The sequence below is a fragment of the Balaenoptera borealis genome (genome assembly GCF_965194805.1).
Source record: "Balaenoptera borealis genome assembly, chromosome: 1".
Taxonomy (NCBI): Eukaryota; Metazoa; Chordata; class Mammalia; order Artiodactyla; family Balaenopteridae; genus Balaenoptera; species Balaenoptera borealis.
The window spans coordinates 54149122-54171202 of record NC_138860.1 but is presented as its reverse complement, the minus strand read 5'-3'; the positions used below and the strand labels follow the sequence as shown (position 1 = coordinate 54171202).

The window sequence follows — 22081 nt, the reverse complement described above, 5'->3', positions numbered from 1 at the left end:
CTTAGCAATCTGTGGAACACTTTCCATGTATTCTGTCAAGTAAAAAGCAAATCTAGACTTAGTAGGGAGTGCCTTATTCAAAAAGACTATTGCAAGACATGGCTGGGAGACTACTGCAATAATAGGGGGAGACAATTATAATTGGGAGAATGCTCTGATAAGGTCTGCCAGCATCTCGAAAGTTAGAAAAAAAGAGTTTTTCTTTTATAGAGAGAAGTAAACAAAGCTAGAAAGAACCACATGTGGGCAGGTGGTATGAGGCCAGCCCATTCTCAGGAGGGGCTGTATACTGGCTCAGGCTGAAGGTGGGCTACAGTTCAGGAGCCTGGAGGAAGGAAGGAAGTTTAACCGAAGTCTGATTAACAAGCATTCTGTTTTGAATGATCAGTGGGGACAAGCAGTTCAGCTAATCATTTACACGACAAAGAATGGGAATTTTGAGGGATCTGTGAGTCTTGTAAGTCTCAGGGGGAAGGATGGTTCTTTGCAGCAAGCCATCTTGTAGAACATGAAGGGACGACTGGATTTCTTAATCTCCAGGTAAGAGTTAACACTGAGGTCAGTTCTCCATATTGACCTTCGTGGTTGGTGCTGAAATTGTCCCTATTTTAGAGATGACAAAACTGAGCAACGGAGAGGTTAATTACTTTGCCCAAGTTCACAGCGTGCTCACTAGAAGAGGTGGAACTTATACCCAGGTCTGTCTGACTCCAGGGTATCCAACCAGTCCTCTATCACATGGCTGAGACTGTAGGAAGAGAAGAGCGGTTATCATTGAGGCTGGAGAAGTCCCAGAAGGCTTCATGAAAGACTATGTTTGGAAGAATGGGAGGAGCTGACCAGGTAGTTAGGACAATGTAGATCATCCGGGTAAGGGCAGTAAGGCGAAAAAAAAAATAGAGGTGAAGGTAGCCAAGGAGACCATTAAAGAGTTTTAACTCTGTGACACAGAGGTTTTAACTGGAAAAATAATGAGCAATACAGTTACATAGATAGCATACGGCCATATTGAATGGGCCCCTGAAGAAGCAGACCAGGGATTTAAGGCTTGAAGCAACAGTAAGGAGCCAGCCTTTGCTAGAGCTAGACAGGAAATAGCGCAAAGGATGAAAATAGCCAAGGAAGATGAGTCAGGTGGTGAAATGTAGACTGACTGAATGAATGAATGTTTGAATGAATGAGAAACTAGAGGCCAAAATGACTAGCCAGGGGGCTGTAGTAACAATGCAGGCGTGGAGGTCTGGGGGTCAGACTGGGGTGACAACCGTGTGCAGAGAATGAGGGGTAAACTGGGGGAGTATTTCAGAAGAAACAAGAGGATTTGGTGCCAGATCTGGAGAGAGGAATTTAAAGGGAAAGCTTCTCCCTTATTAGAAGCAGCATAACTAAAAACTCAGAATTTTCCTAAGTAGATCTCATAGAACTTGTTTTTAGGATCTGTTGATAGCATTACTCAAAGAAACAAATAGACAGACAAAAAAATTTTCAAGCTCTAATGTGAGGGAGCAACCTGAGTAAAAGTTACGCAGGTTTTTGGTAAATCTTCAAAAAGCCTTTAAAATGCTGATATGTAGGGACTTCCCCAGTAGTCCAGTGGTAAAGAATCCACCTTCCAATGCAGGGGACACGGGTTCGATCCTTGATCGGGAAACTAAGATCCCACATGCCGAGGGGCAACTAAGCCCATGGGCCACAACTACCGAGCCTTTGCGCCTCAACTACAGAGCCCACACGCCCTGGAGCCCGCGCGTCACTAGAGAGAGAAAACCTGCACACCACAACTAGAGAGAAGCCCATGTACCGCAGCGAATGATCCCTCACACACAGCGAAGACTCAATGTAGCCAAAAAAAAAAAAAAGAAAAAAAAATTCTCGTATGTATTGCACATCTCCAAGAAGGAAATATAGCAGGCAGTGTTGTCAAAAATAATCTGAACACGGAATTCACGTCTTGTAGAAAATCTGTGGGACTAGTGTGCTAGAGCCCATCTTGGAAAATCTCCTAATGGTTACATTATTGAGGACCTACTATGGGCCAGAGGCTCTGCCAGCCTTAACACTCTTGGTCCTGACTATCCTCTGCAATATTCTCATTATCCTGCTTTGCAGATGAGGATTTGTCTTAAAATCACTCAGCCACCGAGTCTCTTAACTCCCAAATCCTCCTTCTCCCGTTGCATCCTGCTTCCTTCCACATCATAGATATACAAGATCTTCGGAAACAGACTTCCCCGGCTTTCTTGAAAACACCTGATTACTGCATTTTGCTGAGTTGTTTTCGACAATTTCTGAAGTCCTTTCCTGGGATGCAGGATTTCATGCATCACGGGCCTGCTGATACCAGCTTGCAATCTGTTGGCATTCACCTGCTGTTATACACAGCTTCCGGTGGTATCATTCGGATTTTAGATTACTCCTCTCCTTTTGTTCCCCAGAACCTGACATCTATAAACATGACAATACAGAAAGGAAAGGGCACGAGGAGCAATTTCCAGCTTCTTAATATGGGCTGGTGTGATGTGGGGAGGAGAGGGAGGGCACGGATAAGGTCCTGACATCTCACGTGACCCTGGAATTGACATGTACCACACTAATGCTCACAGTTGCCGCCATCACAAACTGCTTGGTGTTAAATTTAGATAAAAACCAATTAAAAGATAACAAGGAAACATATGCTCGGGATGGCAAGGATCTGAGTGTTTACAGAAATATGACTTCTAGCTGCTGCAGGAAAGCATTGGCTTGTTTTAGAAACCTGAATCCTCCCCGCCCAACTCATTCTCCATCTTTCACCCATGGCCCTAGTTCATCTCCGCCCAAATGGCTTTCAGGGAAAAAGCTGTAGTGATTTTTACTGTGGTGGATGGACTCACTTGTATCTGAAACCCAGAGATCATGAAGATCACCGTTGACCCTTTTCCCCTACACTAGGCCAGACTACTGAGTCTGGGCTGGGTTCAAGGAATTGTTGGCATCATGCTTTGAGCTGGGTTCAAGGTGCTTCTACTTAGGGTTCCAGCCAAAGAGCAGGCTGTTAGTGAGATAAGGACGCAGGTGAGTAGGTAGGTTTCCCATTCCACCCTTGCATCTCAGCAAGGCATGCCTGCAGTTCAGGAGCCCCTAGAAAGGGAGATACTGCTAGGATGGACACCCCAGAAAGGTGAGTTTGCTGCCTTTGGCATCCTCTGCCGTGTCAGCATCCAGAAGCAAACTGTACTATCATGAAGAGCAAAAATTCTGCTGCTCAGCAATCCACCTCAGCTCAGTTTAATGTCTGGACTAAAGAGTTTTCAATTCTTGCTGTTCCATAATTGGGGAAATCACCACAGGAGCCACAGGTTTTCCATTTATGCCTACCTAGGAAACTTCCAGGGCTGAGCCTTGCCATGGCTTACCACATCCTCACCCTCCACGTCCAAAGAGTCACCTATTAGTGATATTTCCAAAAGTACTGTCACATCCATCCTACCCTTGACGTTTCCTCCCCCTTACTCCAGACCCTCAGCAGTTCCCATCCAGTCTACTCCAAAATTGTCCTGACTGGTCAACCTACCTCTAGTTTTCACATCTCCCGGTCATCCGTACTGTCCAGATGTAAGCTTCTAACGCACAAGAGGAACATATCCTTTCTCTGCTGAAATCCTTCAGTAACTCCTAAACCACAGTAAGATACAAGTAGGTCCTTCAAACCGCTCTAAGTTAGAAGTAGGAGGATAGGGCTTGGCCAGTGGGCCCTTTATACCTGCCTCCCCACCCCAGCTCCCCCTCACGTCTTCTCATTCCCCGTGTTTATGTGCCTTGCCTTTTCCTACTTAGAACACCCTTCTCTCAGAGGTTGCCCCTCAATGTCCACCCACCCTCCATCTCTTTGTCCAGGCAACACTTCCTCCAGGAAGGCTTTCTCAATCCTGCGGGCTAGGAGCCCCTCTTCCGTGCTGACTGTTCTCGGGTCTCTTATAGTCCGTATCACACTACATTGTAATTTCTGGTTTACTGGACACCCTCCCACATACTTTATGAACAGCTCGAGCGCAGGGCCCAGCTCTTATTCATCAGCATATTCCGGACATTTAGCATAGGACCTGAGATTCAATATACTTTTGGCAGTAGGTACTTAGTGAGTGTTTCTTAAGTTGTGGAATGGAATTCTCTCCCCAGGACTGGGATAGCAAGGTAAGCTGGGCAGAGTAAGGACTTTATTTTGTTCGCTATTATGTTGATAATGCCTAGTAATAATATAACTGTTAAGAGTGGACAATCACAGGGAGGGGGTGTTTATCCCGGGACAGCCTTGTGGGATGATCCAAAATTCAAAGAGATGTACCCAGGCAGTGGAACAAGCGCCCCGAGCCCTTCCGGTTTTTAGCACAGGCAGAAAGCAATGCACAGATCTGTGAGACACGGATGATGAATGATCAAGCCTGGGTTCCTTCTGGTTCTGCCACTCTGTGTGTGACCACAGACTAGTGTCTTCACACTGTGGGCCTCAGCTCCTCCCCTTGGAATTAGAGGTACAGGTGTGCCAGTGGGAGGAGCGGGGGCGTCCGGCAAGAGCACATGGTCTGTGGGCAGACGTCCCGCATGGGGAATGGTTCCACAGCTCAGCATCCCAAGGACCTGGGACAACACACTCGCTCTGAAGATACCCCAAGGGACAGGGCTCTGCTTTGCAAAGTGCCTTTCAGGGCTTTACATTTCAAAGTGAAGCCATTGTGACTGAGCACAGCTCACCAAGACCCTTCACCAGACAAGGTCATAACGTGTAACCTGCCTCCTCACTTCATAGGGTGGTGAGAAGTACGAGATATATGAAAAATACTAATAATTGTAAGTTTCTGTACATATATTACCAGGGCCTTTGCAGTTATAATATTTTAGGCTTCTCTAAAGGAACACTGCTCTAAGGCAATGATGTCTGACCTACAAATCTCACTCAGCAGGACAAGACAGCCGCCCACTGTCCTCTTCACCACAGCCTTCTTCTGATTCTCCCACCTCCCGGCTGCTCCCTCACGGTCTCCTTTGCTGAGCTCCCCCGCAACCTGCCACCTCTGCTCGGCCTCTAAGTGTGGGAGCAACTCAGAGCTTGGGCCTGGGCCCGCTTCTCTTCTCTTCTCCATCTTCCTCCCTGGGTGAGCTCATCCGAGATGCTGGTTGAACTCTGCAGGCTCAGATTGGCATCTCTAGCACTGACCTCCCTTCTGAGCTCCAGACCTGCACATCTAACTGGCTCCTTGACTTCTCCACTTGGCTGTCTCCATGGAAACTCAAAGTCTGCATGAAGCTCTATATTCCCCACCATCCCCCAACCTCTTCCATCCCATTGCCGCCCAGTTTGTAAATGGTGCCCCAGCATAATCAGTTGCTCAAGCAAATATCTAGGAATTATCTCGACTCCTCTTCCCCTCCTCCACCCTGTCTTCAAGTTTCTCTATTCCACAAACAAACCTTACCCTGTTCTTTCCTCTCCATGTCCACTGCCAGGGTTCCTGCTTTAGGTCCTTAACTGGTGTCCTTGTGTCCACTCTGGCCTCCCTTGAAGCTATTCCCCACCCAGTGCAGGACGGATCCTAACATATAGGCCATGCAGAGTCACGGGGCAGTTGTCTCCGTGACTGTGCATGGCCATCCTTGTCCTTTCCAGCTCCAGCCGGGCCATGGTTTCCTCACTCCCTAGGCTGCAATCCCACTGGGCTGCCCCACCTCAGGACTTTGCACTGGCCATTCCCCCTTCCTGGGATGCCTTTTCTCCAGCTCATCTTCCACATCTCAACATAAACACCACTCATACCCTCCCTGATGACCCTTTCTAAAGAGGATACTGACTCTGTCACCCTTTATCACAGCACCCTCTTCATTCCCTTCATTGCCCAAAGTTTCTAGTATTTTGTTTATTCTTTATTTACTTGTTTATATTCTGTCTCATCCATGTCTTCTCCGTGAGAGCAGGGATCATGTTCCTTCTACAGTGCTGATTGTCCAATGCCTACACAAAGTAGAAACTCAATAAATATGCACTGAATCATCATTCCATTTTTCCATCATTCCATAATCAACCATTTTTTAAAATGGTTGATTGAATTATAAGAGAGCTTTTCTTTGGTTTCAATTTGCTTTTACGTGTATCTGTAGATCATTAATGATCTTTACCAGCCCAACAAATGCAGGATGCATGATCTATACAGGGCCCAACACATGAGTTACCCTTGAAGGGAGATATTGTGGAAATTCTCAAGAAATAACACTTCTTCTTTCTACCCAGCTCTGTAAAAGAATGCAGCGATCAGCAAAGCTTGGGGGCTGGCGTCTCCTGATTATCTACATCCACATTACTGTGATCAATATTGATTGTGAACACACTGTGAGCAGAGTCTAAGGCAACAGCTATGGGGAGACGCAAAGAAGTGGGCAGAGTCCCTGCTGTCTAAAGGAGAAGGCAAAACAGACCAAATAAAAATACATAAAGCCATAAATGCCCCAAACACATCAATATAAATAGAACCAATTACCACGGTAATCGACTGGACTTGTAATAAATTTACAGGAGGGACCATAGCAGTCAAGGTGGGCAACAGAGGCACAGACAAAGAGAGACTTTATAAGCTGCCTCTGTGGAATCAACCTGATTAAAGAAAAACCCCAAGGAAACAAAAAAATGTCAAGGGAGTCCAGGATGTTGGTTTACCCGATTAGGCTGTTTTTCCCTGTCACTGGCACTCACATTTCACCTACAAAGCACATATTTTAACTGGCAGATTTATTGAAAAATTGCGCTGGAGAAATGCTTCTTTCTACCTTTCTTTTTCTTTCTTTCTGTGTTATTTTTTTTTGTAATCGGCCAAAGAAAAATTAAGTCTTTTGAACCTGCTTGATTTTTGCAGTTGCTCTAAACTGAGGGCTTCTGTGGTGTTACATTCTAACTATGTGGAATGAACCCTGTCCCCTGCCAGACTTAACCAGGTGGACGGGCCTTGTGTGGTTATGACTTAGCCAAGCTATCTATTCCTTGCTAATCATGTTAGGCTTTAAGGGGAGATGGGTGTGACCACTTTCTGGAGCCCCAGGCCATGAACTCCGTTTAGGCAGGTACGGTCCCCTCTCTGGCCTCAGTGGGCAGTCACCAGAGCACAGGTAGTCTACAAACAGCCCTGCACGAAGTAGCAAGGCAGTGGTGTGGGCACCACACGTGACCCAGGGATGGCCCAACCTGGTCCAACAGCCCCTCGCCCCAGGAATTGTTGGTGGTGCAAGGGGTCTTCACCTAAAGCTCTCTACATGTGCCCCTTTGCTTCCCCGCTTCCGTGTCTCACAGATTGCTCCTGGGGGCAGCAGCCACCTTCAGTATGGGCACTTCAGTAGTTGACAGGATATGCAGAGCTCTGCCCCCTGAGAAACTTTCCAAGGAGTGGGATGAACTCTCAAGGTGGAAAGTATGTTCCGGATCTCGCAGTGACCTTCTTTGCCTCTTTCGTGGGTCCCCCAGAGGGTTCAACCATGCTGTCCCATAGATACTGACTAGCCAATTGCAAGGAGAGAAGAAGTAAGATGAGGCTGGCAAAGGAAAGAGTTATGCTTTACACCTCAACATCTAGAATCCCACAGTGGGTTAGGAGCCTTCTTTTATTACCCATCATATTCCTGATGCCCAGCACAGCACCTGATCTACAGTAAACAATACACATTTCTGAATGAATGCTTAAACATCATTGCCTTGCAGAACTCACAGCCTTCCCTCAAGGTGCTGCTAATTGAGGTCTACGTGTTCCTGACTCTGCTGGCAGCAAAATTAACAGCAATAATGTCAAAGTACACTTGGGAATTTTTTAGAGGGAAGTTGATCAGATTGGAAAACCATCTTCCTCTCATCAGTAACGGAGACAGAAATGATGTATTCTGGAGCCTTTGACTGTTGTAACATTAATCAGCTGCATTTTGTAGTATAGCTGGCAGTTGGGGAAAGGTTTGAAAACGATGTCAACTACTCTCATTTTTTTATTTTTTTACTAATTACTTACCTAATCCATTTTTTTGCTGATTTCCCTGACATTAGTGTTTTCTTATGTATTTTTAATTTTTCTTCTTAATTTATATCTTTTAATAATTGAACCAACTTCCAAAGAGTTCCATGAGATTCAGGGAGGCTGTCTCTAACAACAGAGGCATGGAAACTAGGAATGAACCAGAAATGGTTAGTGGCCAAATGGGTAAGCTTAGATGAAAGGGGTTTGTTGATGTGTTGGTTTAAGTCAGCGTAGTTTTATGTCTTGTGTTTCAGTTTAGACACAAGTTGCATGTTACACCTAACACATACCCCCTTCCTCCCTCCCTCCCTACAAAGAAAACTTTCCTACTTGCTTTATTTTTAAAAAAGCAATTATAGGAAAGGTGGTAAAAGAAAGACTATTGTTGGCTCCTTCAACATTAACTGGTAGCCAGAAGCCTGAAATAACAATCACAAATTGGAGGTCCACACATGGATTTACCCCAGTTCCTAGTATGTAATCTCAGTCCTACCTCGTGCTGATCACCTGGTTTTAAAGACTAGTCTATTTTTCTAATGTCAAATCCCAGGACATGACGTAATTCCGGGGTCGGGGGGCAAGTGGATCATGTCCCCCACACAAAACAGTCAATCCTGTGGCTATGGAAGAGGGATGACGAGGGGGTGGGCTGGTGCCGGGGGGTGAAGGGGAAGGTGTTTGAGGAGATGCTGTCCTGGACAATACGCTGCCATTTCCATTGGAAGAGGAAAAGGAGGAGAGAAAAGTATGGTATTTGCTCATTTATTCATTCAACCAATATTTATTGATTGCCTGCTAGATTCGGTGCATGGCGTTATGTATTGCAAAAGATGGGGTAGGAATAGGGAGTGACCTCAGAGATTTGCCAGAGACAGCCCTCACCTTCCAGAAACTGGTGACCTCCTCAGGCCTCTGAGAATACAAGAGCGTTCTTCTAAAGCAGATTATTCATGGAAAACAGGAGGAGACAGGAGCCTAACAAAAACCCCAAAACTACTAATCAGTTATCTTTCTACCTCAACATCCACTTATGTTGGAACCTGGGTTGTTACTAGGGCCAGGGTCCCACCTCTGGGGCACAAGAGGAATCAGAGTCCGCATCTGTATGCAGGCAGCAGAACCAGACGGCACAGGCTTTGAGTTACAGGTAACAGGGAAGGCTAGTACAGCTGGACACTTGCATGAATTTTCCCCCTTTGGAGAATGCACCTGACAGCTCCTTTGCATTTAAAAAGCAGTAGCACTCAGGCTGCTTATCAAAAAAACATCCCCAGGGATTCTTTTCCACAGACAGCACATTCTTTTAGCCTCCCTTACCCCACCAAAAAGAAAAACATCCCTCTCATATGGGTGGTGCTTATTTCCTGGTCTTTTCTTAGCAAAGAAGCTATAACTGGGACTGAAAATAGCAGCCAAAAGATGTGATTCTGGTCTTAATTTTTGTAATGGAGGTTTGACGTCTCCTGTTCCACTAGCCTAATTAGTGATTTTTGACTTCTAAAATACACATCAGTGTTTCTGTGAAGAAAAAATTTACCCAGTTTTACTGACATCTCCTTGACATTTTGATCAGCTGCTATTTTGTTCAAAAATAGTGAACTGAACTGCAAATTTCACTGAAATAATGCTAGTACTAATAATAGTCATAATAATATGAGTCACAATGCACTGAACAGTTACAGTATGCTAGACATTGTGTTTCATAAATAATTATTGTATTCGACCCTTACACTATCCTTACTTGTAAGCTAAGTATCAATAGCCCTATTTTACAGACATGGAAACTGAGGCTCACAGCCACTAATTAAACTTCTCAATAAAAATTTTGAGGCCAATCTGACTCTAAATCCTCACTGTAAACAGCTGCATTAAGCTCCTTCCATTGCAGTATCAGTTGAGTTAGCCTATTTATCCTTGAGCCAGGCATTATTAAATGTTGCATTCTGTTATGAGAAGTAGAAATCATTTGCTGAATATGTAGAAGTCACAGAACACTAAAAGTAGAAGAAACTCTAAGTATAATCTAATTCAAGTTAGTTATTATACAGATGGGAAGATGATTTTGAAGAGTGCTAAGTAACTTACCCACGGTCAGCTGACTGACTAATGGTTCAACTGAGACCAATAACCCAGATCTCCTGACTCCCCATCCAGTGCTCTTTCCCTCAACATGCTGCCTTACAGTTGGATGGACAATATAGACATATTACCACTTAAGACACAAGGCACCCATCCCAAAAGATGTGGGAAGCCCAAGTGATGTCAAGTTCAGATTTCCACATTTGGTGCAGGATTTCCCATTGCCTCACCATTTATCTTGTAATTTTTTCCCAACATATTTTTTTGTGCAGAGTTAAACTATTAGTTTTGGTATGGAGACCACGGCTTAAGGCCGAGATAAAAGTCATGGTAGATATATGTATTGTACTCTTAAGCCTGTCGCCATATGCTTATTTCTCTTGGGTCTATAGCACCATGGCCAGCCCACCTGAGCATTGATCTAAATGTTGGATAAAAGATGATGGGCTAAACAAATTGATCTCAGCTTAGCTTACTGAATCTAGGAAACAGAACAAGTGTGGCTAGAAGTAGAGCTTCTTCTCTCCATATTCCACCAGAGAATCCAGGCCTCTTTCTTCTCAGTCATGTTGGTTAACAGTCTGATATTTACCAACTAACTTCTATACGCCCTACCTGATGCTAGAAGCTATGAGAATTCAAAAAATTACGAAGCTTTTGCATTTGCTATGTCCCCTACCTGGACTGTTTGGCCCCCTGATCTTTGCGTGCTCTGTCTTGTCTGCCAGGTCTCAGCTCAAACTCGCCCCTTCATTACCATCATTGAGGCCTTCTCTGTGCCTACCATCTTTATTTATTTTTTTTTTTTTTGGCCTCTCGGCATGCAGGATCTTAATTCCCAGACCAGGGATTGAACCTGTGCCCCATGCAATAGAAGCATGGAGTCTTAACCACTGGACCAGCAGGGAAGTGCCCTGTGCCTGCCATCTTAATCAGCTCCCCCACCCATTCTCCAGTCACCCTCTATTACACCCCCTGATTTTAGTTTCTTCATAGTATCTGTCACTATCTAGAATTATTGCTTTCATTTGTCACTTGCCACTTTCTTTCTCTCTTCACTAAGATATAAGCTCCATAGAAGCAGGAAGCTTTTCTGCATCACTCACCATTATTTGACCAGTGCCTAAACCAGTGTTTAGATATAGAAGGAACTGAATAAATGAATGAATGAGCCCACTCTCAGGAAGCAATCCATCAAGTTGTGAAGGCAAAACTTACATATTTGGAGGAGAGAATAATCCAGAAAACTATATAATCAACTACTAAATTGTATATTATGGACAAGATGTCACTACTGTCAGACCCATCATTATATGAAAGGAGTTTGACATCACCACCAGAATTGTCCCATCAACTAAAATAATAGCCAGGTAAAAATAGGAAACTCCAATAATTTTTGGTTTTGAGAGGAAAAAAAATAGGGACCTCTTGAACACTATTTTAAAAAATAGAGAGAATTTTGAGGTAGTAAGATGAGGGCAGTGCTGCCTACGGCACAAAGTGTTTTTAAAAAAACAGCTCATCACCTTTAATCCTGCTCGTTGGCATGCTTCCAATTCCCTTCAGTGCCTGAGGGCTCAAGACTGTTCAATTCTGCACACAAGCCTAATGATCAATGGCTTCATCAGAGAAAAGTCCTGGCCTAAAGTGAAAACCATTCAGGCTCGTCCTCCTGCCTGTGACAGACTCTCCGCTGTGGAGATCATACCAGGACACAGCCCTGGAGGCCACCGTGCCGTGGCTCCTGTGTTGAAGTTCCTGCACTGGACATGGTGAGCAGGGATGATGGGGAAACCCACTCCCTGTTGGTCTTCGAGGAGAGAATCTAGCTTTGCTATTCAGAATGTGGTCCTTAGACTAGCAGCTTTGGTGTCATCCAAGAGCTTGTTAGACATGCAGAATCTCAGGCCCCACCCAGACTCACTGAATCAGAATTGCCATTTCAACAACATCCCAGGTGATACATATGCATATGAAATTCTGAAAAGCACTGCTGTACAGAAAAACAAAAACTCCTCCAGAAACTGGGTCATCGTCGTATGTCATGGCCAAGAAAAAAAAAAAAAAATCCCACAACAAATAACCAAAAATCCTGAAAACTCAAGATGAAAGGCAGTGGATCCTTCCTGAAGTCTAACCATGGTTGACAACTGGCTCTGTAGTGGTCACTTTAGACCAGTCACCTGGCTTCAATTCCATCTTGATCCTACTTCCATTGTGTCCACTCATCTTCCCACCTTCATCTCTTCTTGCGTCACTGGCAGGCAAAGCAGGAGGCTGCCATTTGCAATGTATCTCAGTAAGTGAAGGCCTCCTTCTTACCCTCGCTCTGCCACTTACTGCTTAGGTGACCACATGCAAGTTTTTTAAGCTCTCTGAGGCTTTATTTTCTTATCTATAAATAGGGAATGTAAGACTTAAGTGATGTGTATGTTTGAGGATTAAATGAGAACAGTTATGTAACAGGCTGTTTGGTAATATTATTTTGGTAACTTCTTCCCTCAACCTACAGATCCAGTTTACTCTGGACTCTGCATCAGAGCCTGGGGACTTGAAGACTCAAAATAAATCCTCACACATATGTTTAGAAAAGCTTAGATCCTCTTGGAAACCTCTGTTTATGATACCACCCGGCTCGGCATCAGTGGCACCTTCATCAGGCCTGTCTGCCTGGGAATGCCATAGAACAGATGTCTTCTCTAAACCCCCTCTCTGCTCACTTCAGGGTTTTGCATGTAGCAGGCCCTCAGCAAACATTTGTTGAATGAATTAATTAATCACTGAAAGAAAATAGCTGTATGCCATAATCGCTTTGCCACTTGCGTGCTAACTTTGTCATTGTAAATGTGCATAAAAAGAGCCTTTGCAGCTGGTTTGCAACCCTGGGGTTGTAAAACATAAAGCATTACACAAACTTAAGTTATTACTCTTCATTGGCATCAAATACACAAGACTAGGTCTCTGCTGACCAGCACTCACAGACTGGATCAGAGGCTGATGGCTGATTCACCTATTGTTTTTGCTTCAGCCATGGAAGAAATCTGTTCACTATCCTGGGCAGATGAGCCAACTGAGTCTTTCTTGGGCTCTGTCCGCCCAAAAAATAATTGATGAAAAATAGAAAACGTGGCATCCTGTGTGATAGAAATACAATGCCATCCAGGTGGTTTACTTCTTTCTTTGATTCTAATCTAACTTAAGACTTCTCAGAGCTAGAGGGTCCCCTTAAGGGACAAACTCTCAACTTGTGTCTTGGAAGAAGAGGAAGCTGTTCTTCTTAGCTTTCCCCATGGAAAGGAAGCAACTGGCTGGAAACCAACCAACCAACCCCCTGTGGATTATGCCCCAACCCCCAGTGGATTATGGACTACAAGGTACAACAGAAAGGAAGAGCTTGCTTATTGCCAATTGTCAACCCAGATAACCCCACTGATATGCCCCAAAAGCAATGGCAAGGAAAAGCTATGGCAAAGGTCAGATCTAACATAGCAATGAAAGTGATATTGGAAAAGAAAAGGAAGAAAGATCTGAGGATATCCACTCCTGAATGGAGTACCAAAAAAAGAAAAAAAAAAGAGAGAAAGAAAATGTACTGAGCTTAGTGTGTCAGCTTGAGGATTAAAATTAAGCCCTTGGAAGTTCTTATTTGAAGAAGGTTCAAATTTTGGTCACTTCTCTGGAATCTACAGATCTATGGCTCTTTTTACTGGTTTCTTCTGAAGTAAGAACAAAATAAAGGATCTATTCCTTCAACAAACAGTACAACAGATGCTAATAATATGCCAGGCCCTGTGTCAGGGGTGAAGACTCAAAGGTAAGAAATGATCCTATTGTTTTGCACTTCCTCCCAGATTTCTATCCAAAGTTCAGCTCTTTGTAGATACAATTGTGTGATTTGTTTTTTTCCAGTTAACTTTCTAAGTCTTTACTCTAGATAACAGAAACTTTTCAGAATATATTTTTCAGTGTGTTAAAAAAGTTTTATTATAAAAGTGGCACATGCTTATTGTAGGAAGAGCAACACAGAAGTTTTTAGTACAAAAAATAAAAGCCGCTACCCTATACCATATCCCTAATCTTGAAACAAACAGATAATTTGTGTGTGTGTGTGTGTGTGTGTGTACATACATACACACACACATATCTAAATATACATAGATAGTGAGAGAGAGGCTAAAGATTATACTTATATAGGTATGTATATGCATATATTTATATATAACATTTTTAAAGCAGACAAGACCCTAATATATCTACTTTTCTGCAACTTTCTTTGTTCACTTCCACATGGCTAGGAATAGAATATATCTGGATAGACAGACAGTAAACTGTAGTAATAGTTGCCTGGTTGCCTCTGGGGAGTGGAACTAGATGACTGGGAAATAAGAGTGAGAGGAAGATGTATTTTTCACTTTATTCTGTTTTACACATTTTGCATTTTTTAAATAAACTTTTTAAATTACAAAAAGAAGGGAAATATGGTACATGCTGTCAAGTCTATTATCATGGGATACAGTCATACAGGGAAATGTCAAGAGTGCTGTCAAAGGATATATATAAGGAGCTCCAAGAGCATAAAACAGGAAGCACAGAATTCTGACTAGAGCATCACGGAAGGCTTGGTGGAAGTGGCGATGTTAGAACTGGCTCTTGAAGAGTAGAAAGGTGATGGTAGAATAGGGGTAGATAGAGGACAAGGTTAGGTAGGCTCAGAAGTGTGGAAAGGCTCAATCTCCTCTTCTGAACCAGTGGGAACCTTGACCCTGGATCCAGAGTTGGGGCCTGACACTGGGTCAAGGTATCATTTAATTGCAGATGGCAATTTATAGAGCTGAAGGGGGCGATTAAAAGACACAAGCAAGAAACAGAAATCATAGCCAGGAAGACTAATCTGCTGATCCTAAGGGCCTAAGGAGAGAATAAGATCCATCCAGAAATGAGGCAAAGGAACAGACACCAGGGAATGGAGTAGGGTCAGGGGGCCGGGTGGGCAAGAGAGGGCCCAAGAGAAAATTTCTGAGTGGGACAAGTAATTGTGGAGACTTTAGAGCACATACCTCTGGCCTCAGACTGGGGCAGGAAGGGAGACTCTGAGGCCTTAAACTGTCTGGAATCAAATGCAAGGGTTTTGGATTGATAGCAAGCAGTCTTGTGTCATCAGAGTGGAGGAATGCTCAGGGTAGGGAATGGTCAGTGATGCAGCAGCCGGAGAGGGTGGAGGGTGTGGTAGGCTGAATATTTGCTCCCAAAGATGCCCAGGTCCTAATTTCTAGAACCTATGAATGTTACCTGTGCCTGGCAAAAGAGATTTTGCAGATATGCTTAAATTAAGACTCTTGAGATGGGGAGATTATCCTGCATTATCTGGGTGGACCCAATGTAATCAAAAGGGTCCTTATGTGAGGAGGCAGGAAGAGTCAGAGAGAAGACCATGTGACTCAGACATTGGAGTGATGCACTTTGAAGATGGAGAAAGGGGCCACAAGCCAAGGAATACAGGCGGCCACTATGAGCTGGAAAGGGCAAAAAAGGGGTTCTCTCCTAGAGCCTCTAGAAGGATCCTCCAGCCCCACTAGTACCTTGAGCTTAGACCACTGAAACTGATTTTGGACCTCTGGCTCCAGAACTTTCAGGAAATGAATTTATGTTGTTTTAAGCCACCAAATTTGCAGTCATTTGTTACAGCAGCCATAGGAAACTAATACAGGGAGTGAAGCCATGTTCATGCTGAGAAGGCAGTAAGGCATTAGTGAAGGGCTCCAAGCTGAAGAGTCATGTCATTAAGGGAAATTTTAAAAAGATAACAGATAGTGAAATGCAGAATGGATGAGAGTGGCAGGAAACTGAAGAAAAGGAGGCACCTGAGGATGCTATTTCAATATTTCTTATGAGAGCTGATACTGTAAACTCATACAATTTTGAGAAATGGACGAGAAGACACCTGCTGAAGAAATATTTAGGGGGTAAAAAGAACAGAACTTGTAAATGGTTGAATGTGGAGGGTGGAGGAGAATATAAAAGACCCCTCACTTTATATTTTGACCCATCAGTGTGGTTCACGAATCTACTAGCAGATACAGAGGAAAGAGATGCTGATCATTGACGTGCCTATAGAATATCCAGGTAGAAATGGTAAACACTCACAGACAAATGAGCTTTTGAATTTCAGGGAGAAGGGAAGGATTTGAGATGTGGGTTGAGGCAGATACAAAAGAGAATCACCCAGCAACAGTGAAGAAGAGATGAACATTAAGGATGAAATCCTAGAAAATGACCAAAATGTAAGCAATTTCTTTAGAGGAGTGAGGGCAAAAAAGAATGAGAAATAAAGGCCAAAGATTTATGAAGAGAATCTGGACAGAATAGCATCAGGGACACAAAGGGAGAGGATTTGCAAGAAGGCAGACCTGGCCAAAAGGGACAAATTCTTTAGCTGAGATAGATGAAATGGTCACAGAATAGAAAAAATGAACCTCTGCTTATAAAGTCTTTGATTTCCTTCTCCAGAGCAATTTCTGTAGTGTGACGGGGCTGAAAGCAATTATTTGAAGAGTGAAAAGAAGTTGAGGAAGTAGAGAAAAGATGTATAAACTACTCGCTCAAGAAATTTGATGGTGACATGTTGAAAGGAAACAGTGGTAAAAGAGTTGCATATTTATAAAAATATTATTTTTTGGAAAATAGAAGGTTGGGGAAGGGATAATTGTGGCTGAAGAGGTTTCAGAGATTAAAAAAGAGGAGGCTAATGAATGAGTGAGGACTAAGAGGAAGCAGAGAGGGAAGGAAGGAAGTGTACAGGTGGAGAGATTCACCTGAAGAGGAGGAACTCACTGCATTTCCTGAGGCACAAGGGCAAAGGATGATGAGAAAAGATGGAAGTCAGTTTAGAAGTAGAGAGAGCGAGGTTGGAAATTTCAATTCAGATAGTCTTTATTTGCTCTGCAAAAGAAAAAGAAGAGAGGCTAATCTTAGACCGTGAGAAATGGAAATATGTTATTCATGGGCTCCAGTCAGACTTATCTTAAGACAGGTGCTCCTAAATATTGGTCTGACCAAACCATATAGTGGTTGTATGACGAATAAGTGGCTGTTGAATAAAAGGGTGCCTCCTGAAGATCTGTTCAAAAATATCCATCTCTGAGTTCTTATCAGTCAGGCATACCTAAAGCATTTTACGTGTCTATGATAAAACCCACGTGGGAAGTCACCACATCAGAAGGGCGTTTAACCACCATTCCCACTGAGACCACCCCAACTGCCATCACTAACAACCACCTCAACAATAACAAACACTTTTTGAGGGATTGTCATGTGCCCGGCTCTGTGCTGGACCCTGGGATTTTAAAGTTGAATAAGGCATAGAACCTACCCTCGAGAAGTTGTGTAGCGATTTGTAGAAAGAAGAGGAAAGTCTTTAACTTAAATGTGTGACCTGAGAAAGCCTCTCACATAGAGGGGGACTCCTAGGATCCGTAAACTGTCAGAGCTGGAAGAAACTACAGAAGGCTTTACAGGGGAGATGCCGATAGTTAACTGACTAAACAAAAGTCACCTGGCAGATTCTAGAGTCCCAGTCCTTCAGTCCTGCGATCTTTCCATTTCATTTCACCCCTGATAAACCTCTTTCCTATTCAATCCATAAGCAATTTTAGGTATCTAATCATAGGTACAAAAGCAAAGAACAAAAAACCCCTTTTCATTGGAAAGTTTTTAAAGTTAGAATAGGCAAGAACATATAATTAAAGGACTCAAGTCTAAAAAGGTGTCACTTTCATGCCATGGTAGGTATAGCCCTCTCAGAACACTTGTCACCACTAGTGTATAAATTCCATTCTGGAGTAATCCTCTCCAGAGTGCAGAAAAGCAGAAGAAAATCTTCCTTTGTCTTATGCACTTATAATTCTTAATCAGTAGTGTGCTTCGTGCTTTTGGAATAAAAAGAAATTAGTGCCTAGGGAGAAGAAAAATATTTAAGGGTAAGAGTCACATCCAACAATAAGAGACATAAACTCTGTGACACAGAGGTAAGATTCAGGAGTCAGCTGGGGGGCAGGTATACGTGGACAATTGCAAGAGATCAAAATAAACATACTAAAATGTTTGAATATCTTTTAATATCAATAACAAGCAAGGGGTGATATACATCATATTTATGAGAACTAAAGCCAACAGTTGGACTGTGACAAAACTAGTTCCTGTGTGTAAGAATGGAGAGGGATAGGGCATAGTGCCAAGGCCATGGACAAATTTCCCTCCTGGGCTTAGTATTTAACCTTAAGGATACTACAGTGCTCAGGATAGACGCAAGAGGTAGAACCAGGAGTTCTGAGGAAGGTCAGACTCGCATCTCCCAGCAGTCCTAGAGTCTGGTAATCCTTGAACCACTGGCAAACAGAAATAGAGGAGGCTTTAGTCCTTTGGTTCAGTCACTAGGCTCTGGCATGGAAACATAAAAAAGTTTTGCCAGCTGGAACGGGTCTTATCGAAATGTGCTTACATTATACTCCTTCTTGGCAAATTGGAATCAGAACAATTTTAAGATGCTGAAGTTTGAAGGGATACAAGAAGCCTGTGGTTGTGTCTTTGAGCTTAGAGGAATCAGGACCTGGGGGGGAAGCCTGCAGCCCAGGTACAAACCTCTTGCTTCTTTTGGAAGAAAGCTCCCAGCCAGAAGAGGGGCTCTCAAGCCTCTACTACCTCTTGAGCAAGACAAAACAGAAATCTGTATGGAGCTCAGAGAACCAACAGCATCTCAGCCACGGGAGCATATTTTCCCCCACTGTAGCACTGATGACAGCAGGGGATCCCTAGTCTCAGAGGGACCCTTGATCATTAAATCTTAGGATGACCTACTTCTTGAGTTTTCACTGTGCTAATTTCATCACTTGCCCTTTAGCAACTCACACATCCATAATTTGAGCTCATCAGAATGCCATGAGGATAAGCTCAGAAGAAGAAATTCCATGAATGGCAATTCTAAACCAGTCTTGGTTGATCAGAACACAAATTTACCAGCCAGTACTCCTCCTACATCAGAAGGTGATTCAAAAGGTTTCAGAAATTCCAATTTCTTATACTTACTTGGACTGAATACTAACTTGCCATCAAACAGTGGACCAAGATTTATTTGTGAGGCTGTTATCCAGAGCTATACAAACACCTGGGGCAATGGAGATTTCCTCATAGCACAGAGCAGTAGGAAAAATGCTCCTAAACACAGGGCAGGATGGAGTGAGAAGGGGTTTACTATGCAATTACCGGAAAGGGTTGCCAGCCAGTGTAGGATGGGATTGCCGGAGGCAGGGAGTGGTGGGGGAGACCGCAACGCTCTCCTTTTCTCCCCTACTCCATAAGAACAGTCTAGTATTTTGCCCGTGCTATGGTAACAAGATGCATGGTAGCTGGTAAGGCCTTTAGAAGACTCTCTCTATGATAACCAGCTCAGTGGCCATACAGTTTGGACGCCCTCCTGCATATAAAGTTTTCCCAAATACTCCCATTTTGACATTTGGTTTTAGCAACCAAACCTTGGCAACTTAAAGGGTGGGCAAGAACATCGAGGCAAATCTGAATTAGTCCTTCACCTACAGACTCCCTGTTTTTGGTCCTACGGATGTACCTAGGCAGCCAGGACTTGCACAGGGAGTAGAACTTGCTTATGAGCACGTCACTCACCTTTGCTGATGTCTTCATATTCCAGCCAGAGTCGCCGCTGGACCTGCTTGTTTGGGTACCAGATAGAGCAGGATTCCTCAAAGCCGTAGACAGCTTCCTGGATGTAATGGTTGCCAAACTGGTCCAACAAGGCTACAAAATCCCCACGAGATGTAGCCCCGTCTAGGGAGTGGAGAGCATTGCTGAGGGCTATGGAGAAACATCACCCAAGAAAAAGAGTGAGGACTTACAATATGGGTATCTGGATCCAGCCTCAATATGCAAGTGCCATGTGGCCCAAAGTGATGTTGGAGAGCTGGCTGGAGCTACCAGGTACTTCCAGTTAGCTAAATCAGACATTTCAGTTCCTAAAAGAATATTTCTTCCACCCAGTTAGTTATGTTGTTAACTTCGTGCAAGTTAAGTATAACATTATCAAATCTCCACTACCTCCCTGCTTAAGTCAAAGTTTTTTTTTTCAAATCACAAGTCATGACATTAAATCAATTTAGTGAGCTCAAATAATAGCATTTAAAAAATGAAAAAGAATAGCACAGTCTAAAATAGAAACGCAAATACCAGCAGAGAACATTTCACTTGGGAAGATGAAGTATGGCTTCATGAACCTTCTGTGGTGTGTACGTGGGGACGTGCCTGTGCACAAGGTCGCAGTGTAAAATGTGCTGTAACTGTGGGTAGTGACCAAAAAAGTTTTCAGGATGCTGCCTTCATGCAGAGAAATGGGCAATGGGAAGATAATGGAAGAAGAAAGGTAAGGAAAGCCACTAAAACACTGCTTATATTTATTTAAGAAAATCAAAAGTATAAAGACTTTGAAATGGCAAATGGAGGAAAGAATCTGTTTGCCTGCTCCCCCTCCTCCCCAGACAAATCTCCTTGGATTTGCCTTCCCTGTTTAAGAGAATCATATTTGTCAGAAAGATAACCTATGGCAAATTTTCCAAATCCAATATCTTCTCTACCTGACCAACTCTGTACAGCCTTCTTTTTGACACACCTGTGTCCTACCAGGACAAGGCAGAGCCCGGCCCAGGCTTGAGACCTCAAGTGCAGAGGTCCACATCGTCCGTGATGCCATGTGTGGCTTTTAAAAGCACGTGGCAACAGAGATATGTGATTGTTAACCCCTGATATGCATAGCACCTGTGCTGCGTGCAAACTGAGTATGTGAAAAATACTGCCGCATTTTTCTAGGATGAAGAGTAACTTAGTTCGTTCCAAGTGTTTTCTGCACCAGCAGAGTTCACTTCAGTAATAGCCACATCCCAATCCCTTCTTGCCAAGAACTCTTTCATGATAGAAAATAAAAAGTTCTGAGTCCCTTTGTGTACTTTGGAGATGTTCTATATCCTTAATGCCTCTTCTTTCTCTAGTATATGTCTCACTTCTCTTCACAACCCTCTATTTATCCCCTACCCTCTATCTCTCTCTAGTTGGCCCTAAGGCTCGGCCTCCCTGTTGCCGACACTGAGTCCTCTCTCCTTGTCTTGTCACCCTTTGCCAACAATCGCATCTGGCTCTAGTTACCCTTTTATTCAACACAGCAAAGCCAGACTCTGGAGCATAAACTTCAGGTCTGGTACATTCTTTAGGTAGCCCCAGAGGAAGGAGTAGAGTCATATTCTTCTGGTCCATGGGGATGAGGCAGAATAGGGATATAAACCTATGTTAAGGCCACTTTGTAGAAATTTTCTCTTTTGCAAATTGCACAGTGGGATTGCTCAAATGCTAGGAAAAACTTGACTCAAGGCATTTATCACTAAGATTTGAAGAATACTTATACAAGGTGCCTCATTTTTCTGTTCTGGAACAATTTATCCTAAGTTCAGAATTCACTACTCCTTAACTTATTAGATATAAAGATATATATATATCTTTATATATATAAAACATAGATGTAGATGTAGATAAATCTACATCCATCTATCTATCTATCTATCTATCCATCTATCTTGCTTACTTGCTTTTAGGAACCATAGCTGTTTTCTATTTTTCCACTCCCCTTCCTCTTTCTTGCTCTCTTTCCCTTATTTCTTTCATCATATAGAACCTCTAAAGTAGAGTAAAGTATACTCTTTGCATTTGGAAAGTTTTATTCTGTCAATTTATAAAAAGTTTGCTTTTGCATATCCTCTCTACACACTGGGTGACCCCAGGAAATATGATAAAGTAAGTGTTTAAATTTATCTCCAGTGGTTCCCGCCTTGCCCTTTCCATCTCTTCTATTATCCAAGATAAAACTTGCAATTTAATCTATGCTAAGAAAATGATCCGATTCCAGCCATTTGCCCTGAAGGGTGACTCGA

General features: G+C 43.3%; 1 protein-coding gene across 1 annotated transcript in view; it reads right to left on the bottom strand.

Annotated features, from left to right (window-relative positions):
* Window positions 1-22081, bottom strand: part of ASTN1 (astrotactin 1) — a 329878-nt gene that overhangs the window by 59251 nt on the left and 248546 nt on the right. The window contains exon 16 of the mRNA XM_082365716.1: window positions 19776-19964. Within this exon, the coding sequence (XP_082221842.1) occupies window positions 19776-19964 (189 nt within the window). The remainder of the gene's footprint in view (window positions 1-19775; window positions 19965-22081) is intronic.